We start from the raw sequence: 10,130 nt of genomic DNA, 5'->3' as shown, positions 1-10,130 counted from the left end.
GGCTGCAAGGGACCTCTAGAGGACATCGGCTGCAACTTCCAGCTCACAGAAGGGCTGATCCTCCCTCTCACCTCAGCCTTTCCCTCTACAAACGGAGGCCTCCAAGCCCCTTCAGTCTCACGGGGCAGGCTGCTGCTTCATCCCATTTATCATCAACGCCCTTCTGTAACTCCACTATGTCCTTCTGGAGACATGAAGTCCAGAGGTGCATGCAGGATTCAAGGCACCAGCGCAGCAAAACTCTAGCGCTGCAAAATAAAGGCAATTGACACAAGTGCTGGCATTTGTTTTGTGCCTATCTATCTGCTTCTCCTTAGAGAAAGCTTTAACAAAAGTCCATTGGGAATTTAGAAGTCAACTAAGAACAGAGTTTTGCCCTCTGCAGGCCTTGACACAGCAGCACTACTGGTGCCCTGAGTTCGGCCACTGATGATGAACAACCTCCTCCACCACAACCCAGCACTTGTGAAGGGCAGAAGAAACACCCTAGAAGAGGAAAAGTCTCCTTCAAAAGCTGGATGAAATCCCAGCAGATGGGAGTCAACCAGGATACTTCTTAGGCATTCCCAACCTGCAGATTTGGTCATGACTTCCTACTGCCACACGCAGAGTTTCAGAGAGTCACAGGGGACAGTTACATGGGTAAGATGATGGGGTGTAGCACTTGGTACCCCTCTCTTCAGGTACAGGATAAAAAAAACACCAACAACCCACCTTTTTTTCTTCTTACTTGCAGGAAATGATGCCCAGCCACCCACGGCTGAGCCTGAGTCCCAGGCCACTGCCAACAGCACAACATGGGTGACCTGACATGAGGCAGAACCCAGCAGAGTAGCTCTGTGCTCATCCATGATCATGATGTAAGTAACAAGTGACCAATTCAAGAGAGAGGCTATAGCACAGAGGTGGGATTTCAGAGGCTAAGCTCCTACCACCACGTAAACCTATACTACAGTTCTGAAATGGAAACGAAGGCCCAACGAATGAGACACACATAAGGAAAGGATTCCTGCCCAAACAGGGGCTCTGGGGAGGGTCTCACCATGCAGGATGGTGCAGGAGCCATGCAGTGGGTGGGCTGGACTCTGGGCAAGTAACCTACAGGGTACTGTGGCAAGTTGGAGGCTTCCATGGAGGAGGGTTGCACAGACGAGCCACAGCAAGGCCCCCGAGCCTGAGGTGGTGGTCCCTGACCCTGCCAACACCGGAAGAAAGGACACAGCACTTGTAAACCAGGCAAGACATCTCAGTAAACCCTGTCCACCTTCATGCGAGGCACTGGCCACTATGTTTTGTCCTCAGAAGGCTGAATGTGAAATGTTTTCCAAATGTGGCTATCTCATGGTAAGCACTTACGGCTGCAGAGCAAGTATCACCTCAGACCCCTTAAGCCCAGAGAGCAGAACAGGCTCCATTTTTGGTATTAGCACAAGTACTGCCCTAAGCTACATTTGTTCAAACATTGATGTCTGTTCAGTTTGGGCAACGGCCATCAACTCTACTGACACCAGGTAAATCATTACAGCATATGCACAAGGCCAGAATTCAGCTGAGCGTGGCTATACAGTCACTCAGCTCATTACAAAGGTTTCCAGGATAAATGCCTTTTCTGCCGCTTTAGAAAACCAGGCCCCTGGCTGGTGGGAGCTGATGATCATCTAACCTTTGTCACTAGAGTGCTGAGAGGTAACTGTGCCCCCCAGGTTTGAGTCCCTTGTCAGCTTCCGCTGCCCGCACAGCCTGGAAGAGGCAAAACCTAGACTATTTAATAGTACCTTTCCCATGGCAAGTTAAAGGAAGTGAATTCCTTGATTAAGGTTCACAGATGAAAAGAATAAATCACTAGTATTCACTTAACAAACATTGCATCACCCTACATGAAAAGACACCCAAAGAGGATCAGGCTGTGTCCTTCTGTCTGTCCCAAACCAGCTAGAGGTCACTACACCCCAAGTTTGCAAGCTTTCTTTTTACCTTCAAACAATACTTTGGTACTCCTGAAGCTTTTTGGACTGAATTCACTTCCAAACTAAGCAAGTTCAAAAGTTTACCAACTATCCCATGTTCAGGATTGTTAAAAAAATCATCAATAATTAGGCTCCATGAAAACAAAATGAAGCCCTCAAGCAATCTAAGTACAAAGTCAGCACAGCTCAGCTGTACAAGAGATGCCAACTTTGCTCCTACAGAGCAAATCAGCCATAAAATAGTAAGGCCTTGACCATTCAGAACAGGCTTCCTCAATGCACCAGTACCCAACACTGGCCGTCTCTGCTTCGTGCAAACACATCCTGAAAACAAGAAGTCACCTATGTCTAAGGATTTCTTCTCAGCGCTTCTCAGAGGAGCACAGGACATACTCGTGATGAAGTCATGGTGTCCAGAGCAGCCAGACTTGATTGTTAAAGGCAGAAATGAAGTCTTCCAGCTGTGCACACTCACCTCATCCACAGTCCGTCATTCTATTTGTCATCAGCAACATGTGCATATTATGGCAAAAGGAAAGAAAATTGGGAGAAAACCCAAACCAACAACTAACCCAGTGCAGTATCTCACATTAAGGCCAAGCTCTCTCCTCCAGCCGTTACCTCTGTCACTTTTGGTAGCCTCCATTCTGTCGGAGACGCGCTGGGAGCGAACAGATCCCGCACAGAGACACAGAGCACAGCACACCCTCTGACACACAGGTGAGAAACAAAAAGGGAAGGAGAGAAGGGCAGACGTGATGGAGGAATGTGATGGCTCTTCTCCTGGTGAGGGTGCCTGTAGCTGCAGGCTCTTCCAGTGCCCTACTGTCCACTGGGAGGGGGGGTGTGGGGGCTTTGGCAAGATGACGGTTACATAAAGAAGAAGCTACAGAAAAAGAGAAAAAAAAGAAAAGAAACAGTGGTTCAGAATTGAAATGAAAAAGTGTGAGAAAGGAATGAAAACAAAGGAGGAACAACACTGTAAACAAAGCCATGAAGGAAAGAGTGCACTGGGGAGGTGTCATACAAACCAACTGCACTAGAGAGGCACCTGGACATCTCCAAGATACTGGCTGATGTGCAGAACAAGCTGACAACTGCCACAAAAAGCAAGGGACAACCACCAGAACAGGCCTACCAAGGCATCTCAAAGGGATGGGATGCGAGCCTGCTGGGAAACCTCGCACTTCCTCAGCCCCTCTTGTCACACCATTACAGAATGGCAACATCAAAACTAAGTCACAAAGGCCACGCCAAGACCAAAGCATTTGGGTGAAAATGTATTACCCCTCCCCACTTCAAGTGTTGGCACTATTTGTACATATAACCTAAAGCACAGACAAGAAATAACTGAACTTATGCTATAAGGTTATTATTCAATTTGTAATTCAAAACCTGAAATATTTTAACATCAAATAAAGTGACAATATCTAACAGATGCATACATATAATTTGCATTAACACTGTATGTAAGTTACACAATTTAGTTACAAACATGGGTTATTTTCAAATAGCAAGATAATAAAGTTCTACAACTATAGTTTAAGGCAATCAGGATATTAAAAAAAGTATACAAATACAATATTTCTACTGCTGTTCACAGCTTTATTTCCCATTAATTAAAAAAACCCCTTCATATTTGTACAGTTCCATGCTGAGACGTGCTGGTGAGAGCATCATACACCTCTGGGCATCATACACTGCAAATACAACCCGGGTCTGGAGAGAAGAGACCACTACGCACTCTTCTAACATAACATCTCAGAAGGGCAAATGGCAACTGGATTCAAATGGACAGATGTGATATGATCACACACAAAAAGACATTTCTGTTTAGGAGTAGCAGAATGAAAGCTACCCGCAAAAACACTGGTCACGTTAAATAAAGACATGCTCAAACAGAGGCACAGAGATACAAATCTCCTTGATGGGATTCTCAAGGTGTTAAAAGCACACACAGGGAGGGACAGGAGTCACAGAGGAGCCCAGGGAGGATGCCAGTCATTGCTGTCTCCCCTCCTCAGCAGCACCACATACCAAGGAGATGCAAGGTGATGCATTTAACAACCATGAACTCAAAGGGTACCTTCCTAATTAGTGCCCTCCTGGAAAAGTAACTGTGCAACCCCAGTGAGGTTCTGGGGTTTATTCCATGCCCTGGGAACATCATCATTCCAGGAACACGTTTTAGTGTGCTATCCTGCTCCTCTATATTATTCTAAGGTTTGAAATCCACCTTGTCAGGAATGGGAAGCATTATTAGCCAGGTATCATCACTGTCTAACACACATTAAAGGCTGCAGTGCCTCTCAAGCAAGGCTTATGCCCATGGTTCCACCAGCTGGCTTGCTAGCCTCAAGCATGCAGGGAGGCTGTAGAGGGTTGCTTTAGGCAGTCAGCAGGAGCTGGATGTTGTGCTCCCTATGGCTTCTTTTCAACATCTCAGCAGAAGCAGATTATTGCAGGAAGTTTAGGAGTAGTTTTAACCATGCCACTTGTAAGTAAGCGGACTTAAAGAGCCCTCCCAGAAAAACACAGCTGGTCTTGTGTCAGCAGTGAGGCAGAAAGGGCGAGTCTCTTACTAGTGTACTTACACGCAAAGGTGAGAGCACATCCAACTAGATTTGAGTGTATCATTTACTCCATGCAGAATCAGGGGCTACTGTGAAAAAAGGCATAAGAAAAGAAAGAAGTGCAGCAGTAACAAGCTAAACATGGCCCAAGGGTTTAAGGAAGGAAGAAAAATGTCATTAACATCTCCTTTCGCAAGAAAAACAAAACAGTACCTTTAACTTCTGTAAGTTTATGGTTTAGTCCCAGTTTCTCCACAGCAGCTTGCTTTTTGCTGGAGAAAGAAACTGAATCAAAAGTACATTAATGCACTTGGCCACAGCTTTCTGATAAAAATATATATATAGCTAGCCTCAGCTGATTTCTCCTGCTAAACATCCCTTGAAGGGCTGTTAAATGAAGCAGGACAAATAAATGTTAAAATGAAGTTTTCTACTTGGCACAAACCACTGGTAATTAAAAAGAGGACATGCACAGAGACAGCTGAAGCAAAGCACACTGCCACAAGCATTCCATGATGTGCCTATGATGTTACTGTAAAAAAATCTCAGGCCAAAGCCCCAACTTTTTCTGTGATAACTCAAGATTTTAAGGCTGGGTTTGCCAGAAGTCATAACCACCATTTACTTTTTCCAAACAATCCCCTAGCAAACCTATTTGACAAAAAGGGCATCATGGCTGATAGACCAGGAGGTCAAAAAAACCCCACAAACCAACAAACACCCCTCCAAAAAGAGAAAAGGCTCAACTATTTTATTTCTAGCTTATTTATCTCCAATCAATTTCTGCTGTCTGTCCATGATATCGTATTTAGATATGCTCTTCCCAAAGCCAATGTTTAAGCAGTGAGGGTTAAAAAGCAAGACAACCTATCAGCTAGCCTCCAAGCACATTTTCACAATGCAACACTCGAGAAAAGGTGATAATTCTGCCTTCTCCCGTCCCCCAAAGATGCAAAAAATCCCATCCCGGAACCAAGCAAAGAACTGCAATGCATGAGACTCAGGTGGAAAAAGTTATTGTAAGAGCGTATTACAGAAACAGAAGGCTACCTAGCTAGGAGCAGTGGAAATGCTGGGCGTGCATCAACAGAAGAGAAAGATATCTCGAAGTCATAAGATAAGCAGGGCTCACCACTTCTTGGGAATGAACAGAAAGACTCTGTCCAAAAAGCAACGGCATAGAAAACACACATTAAACAGACCCATTTCCTTATGATTACTCTCCTTTACACATTCAAGGGACATGTGAATGGGATGTTGTCCCTGCTGCAGGCAGGCTGGTGGAGAGCATGGGGAACGTGTGTCCAGGCACCCTCAGCTTGTGGAGAGCACAGGGAATGTGTGTCCAGGCACCATCACTGCCTTGACATGAAATTCTGGATCCCACAGCTTTGCAAATCTGTTTATAAAGACATGCAGGAACCTTTCTGAAGGGTCTATGAGGATGCTGATGCTATGTCCTCTCCCCACCCAGGTATTTGATTCCAAAAGGGCTGCTAAGACGGTGCACATGGGAAACCAGGGACTATTTTAAATGAGGTTTCAAAGGTTATGGTCAGACATGGGAAGCAGTAATGAGAAATGGTCCTTCTCCCAGGCACCTGCAGCACTGCTGGGCTCCCGCTGCAGCATTCAGCGGGTAGCTACTACACTGAACTGGAAGGGTGGCTGTAAAAAAACGCCAGCATATGACAGTAAATCCAAGCCAACTAATATGATTAAGTCAGACAACAAGAACAGGAACTAATCAAAAATATCATGCAAATATAATGGCATGCAAGGTCAGTTAAACTTTTGTTATCTACACACATATACCCCCTCCCACTCTCCCAACACTGGGACTCCTGTTGTTCTAACACACTAGCTATTGAAGGAATATGGGTTGGACTAGACTCCAGGGCTCAGCCACACTAGGGACTAGGCTCATATAGCAGTAATTACCCAAGGCTGGTTTCTGTGGACCCAGGGACCCCTTCAGCACACAGCTGTTGCTACCGTGAGTGAGGCAGGCCAGCAGCACTGAGGACCCGATCCAGTCAATGATGCTCACCCGAGCTACTGATGTCCAGCCCTGAATCTCAGCTCCAATCTGGGGCCAAGAATGACTTCCTGCTGCTGGTTTTGATAAGAAAAATACATGGAATCATTACCTTGCTCCTCCACCCACCCCTGAACTTCCAGTTGCATACAGTCCTGTACCCAATCCTTCTTCCTTCTTGTTCCCACTATGTTATTAGATGAGTTAATAGTTATTTATGTTGGGGGGGGGGGGGGGGGGGGAGGGAAGTAAAAAAAAAAAGGCAAGAAAACAGATGGCAGAGACACATTACTGCAAAAGCAGGTGAATGCAGGAACATCCTTGGCTGGACAGGCTTTATGTGAAGCTTGCACTGCAAGTTAAAAAAAGAACAAAAAATAAAAAAGTTAGCAATAGTAGAACTCAAAATGAAAAAATAATAAGAAAAAAACAAAACCAAAAACCAAAATCCAAGGAAGCTGGGAGAGCCAACACCAGCAACCCACTCTGGTGGGTGGGCATGCAGATGGATTATGGAATTATAAAGAAATTAAACCTCAAGACTGGGCTCTACTCCAGCCTATGACAAGCAAAAGCAAAAAGAAAACCCGAGGGGGCAGAACTACTGACCGACCAGCCACCTCAGTTAGTCAAGGCTATAGCCTTTAACTACACCATGCTTGGTGTCTTTAAGCTTCAACTTAAGAACGTGCATGGCTGGGGGGTACGGTTGCAGGTGTCTGGTTTGGGTCACTTCACATGGGTGCTGTTGCAGCAGGCTGTGTGCTTAGCCTGTACCCAAACTTGGGTATCTCATATCTGGGCAGCATGATGTCCCCCAGCACTTCAGCACATCAGCTTTCAGAACCATGTCAGATCCTTCAGACATCAACAAACCCCTCTTTTTACAGGGTGTTGGGCCACAGAACATGTGTTACAGCTCTGGGATTGCTTTGGGATTAAGCATGGCCCGTGATGGGCAGACCAGTCATGATGGACTGGAAACAAGTTTTTCATCTTATTTTCACAAGCAGGCTGTAATAAACAGAAAGAAAGCCCAAACAGATGGTCCCAGCTCCTGGGGAGCTGGAGAATGAGCAAGTAACACAACGATACATGTTGAGGCATGCATGTGGCTATTTACCAGACAACAGGCAAGCACCAGAAAGCTACCTGCTGCTCCTATTTGGTTTTGCCAAGTCCATTGCCAGGAACCATCTCCAGATTGCTCAGATTCAAAGCACAGTCCCTCCCCAAAATTAGAGCAAGGGCTTGATAAGTAATGTTCAGCCTCACATTCAGGGAAGTACTTGAGTATGCTTTATTCTACAGATACACAAGTGTCTGAGGTACATGGATGTGCTGTCCTGAAGAAAGCACACCTTCTGTCATCAGGCTAGAGCTGCAACAATTTTAGATGGAAAAACACGTAAACTATAGGAATCTGAGAAATGGATTACAAAGAAAAATAATAATTAAAAAGGTATATAAAGACAAGTTGTTCCTACAGGAACAGCCTGGAAATCAACAGGGCCAAGTTCTCCTTCATGGAGTTAGGCCAACAGCAGATTTCACTCCAAGCCTTTCCTCTGGCTTACACAGCAGAAAGGAAAGTCTCTGTTGTCCAAGTTGGAGAAATTGGATGCCACCTTGAGAAAAAAGCATTCCCATGAATTACTTCTGGGGAAGCTACAAGTATCGTGCATGGCAAGGATTTCCTCTGGCAACTGCACAGGAACCACCACAGTCCATGTCAGCATAGAGAAAGGCTGAAAGCCTTACCTATAGAAACTGCTTTTCATTAGAGTGCAAGGAGAAACTTAAAGCCTTTAGAAAACCCAAGGTGTGCTACAAGGCAGAAGCATCAGCATTTCCCTCTAAAGCCACCATTAGTAACTCAGACACTACAGAACACTTGAAGCAGTTACAGCACCTGGTGTGGAGTGACACTGAAAAGACACACTAAAACACGTGCACGTTCCTCATGACTGGATTTCTGTGAATGCATCAGCAAAGCAGAAACTCTGTTTGTCATCGTTGCTAGAAACATCTGTATATCACACCCACAAGACTGCGCATGTGCCAGCCAACTTCAGAGACCCAAGTAACAGCTAACACTGCCTACCAAAAGTCACAAACCTCACAGAGCTCCCCAGGCTGTTATACACTTCACTGGTCTATATCTGTATCTATATCTAAGAGGTGAAAAAAATGACCAGAGAGTTATTAAAAATGTTAAGCTACCAACTCTGTGCAAGAGGTAAGAAAAAGGGCCTTCAAAATTTTCTATTCTTTTTAGGAAAGAGGTCACCATGTCCGAATTCTCATGCGAGACATGACTGGTGTTCCAGCCTATCCTATTTACAGGCATCCTAGCAGAATGGTGTTTCAGCATGCTTGGACGTTAGATGCCAACATGGTTCCTACATCTCAGCATGACCAGTTTGTAATGATTTCTTTACCCAAGCAGAGCATACAGCACACAAGCACTCTGTATTTCAGCAGGTGCCGAAGGCCAGGCTCTTGGTTCGCATAAAGCAGCAGGGCTCCATAGGAGCTATGTCAATTTGTAACAGCTGAGGAACCAGCCTAGGCCCCTCCCCACCTACCCTGGGGCAAGCAACAAATGGTGGGCACTGACCCAGCAGCAGAAACAGGGGACACGCAGTGAGCATCAGCATAGCTTCCCAAAGTACAAAAATAGACTCATATATATGCGACACAACAGAATCTCATAGGCTCAGGCTGTAAACCAGCTCAGACCTGGCTTAAGTTCCCAGGTTAGCAAGGGAGACACAAATGTCAATACCTGCTAGCATTTTGGTTCTTTCAACAGTGACAGCTTCGTGTTAATAGGGTAGGTTACTCTGCCAGTCTGTTAAGGAATGCACCCCTTCACTACCTGCTATTATGAGAAGCTTGGAACTGTCATTTTTGTGTGTGGGTTAAAGAAGCCTTTCCCAGTGAGATTTGCTGCATCACCATCTTTCCCAACTGCTGCTATCAGCTAGTGCTGTTATCACAGGTGACCCAGAAAGGACTTGCATGAGTGTTCTCTTAGGAGGGAAAAAGCAAATGGAAACTGTGACAGGAGGCCTCAAAGCAGACCTCTGTTGCAGCAACCTGTCTTGCTGTGCTAGACTTCACCTCTGCAACATCTGTCTGGCTTCACTGTACATACCACATCAAAGTGGAGCTTGTGTTCTGGTTCTTAAAAGTACAGTGAAGTAACCTGTATCATGTAGTAAGTAGGGGTCTTTTGCACTGATGGCAAGGTCAAGATAGCAATCTCCACATAGAGGCTGCCAGAAGTGGGTAATGTCAATTCAGATTCATCTAGAGCTCAAGGTTTTCAGCAGAGCTTTGCAGGGACTGAGCCCAAGTCAATGGCAATATTCCTCCAGTTTCAGTGAAAGTGGAGTTAGGTCCAAACTGAGCACAGCTGAAAATCCTGCCTCCAAATACTGATCATGGGACTGGCTCTGTCCACAGATACACCTGGTGCCTACTAAGTTGCTAGAATCTCAGAGTACTGGAGGGTATACGATTATATACATAGCATACAAATATAAA

General features: G+C 45.4%; 1 protein-coding gene across 5 annotated transcripts in view; it reads right to left on the bottom strand.

Annotated features, from left to right (window-relative positions):
- Positions 1-1,767: 1,767 nt before the first annotated feature.
- Positions 1,768-10,130, bottom strand: part of SEPTIN11 (septin 11) — a 62,560-nt gene continuing 54,197 nt past the window's right edge. For 2 of the 5 annotated variants that reach the window (XR_009741454.1, XR_009741452.1), the window contains exons 10-11: positions 5,900-8,553; positions 3,332-5,858 (exon numbers count right to left, since the gene is read on the bottom strand). Coding sequence is in view for 2 of the 5 variants with exons in the window: in XM_061442910.1 (XP_061298894.1) it covers positions 8,520-8,553 (34 nt within the window). In the remaining 3 variants the exon portion in view is untranslated. Of the gene's footprint in view, positions 2,854-3,331; positions 8,554-10,130 lie in introns of those variants that run through there. The other 3 variants (XR_009741453.1, XM_061442922.1, XM_061442910.1) reach the window with 3 other exon arrangements.

This window comes from Pezoporus flaviventris, unplaced genomic scaffold, assembly GCF_033815535.1.
Source record: "Pezoporus flaviventris isolate CSIRO_AGI_PZ_B2104156 unplaced genomic scaffold, CSIRO_AGI_Pfla_v1 ptg000002l, whole genome shotgun sequence".
NCBI classification, from domain to species: Eukaryota; Metazoa; Chordata; class Aves; order Psittaciformes; family Psittacidae; genus Pezoporus; species Pezoporus flaviventris.
This window is presented reverse-complemented; position numbering and strand designations above follow the sequence as displayed.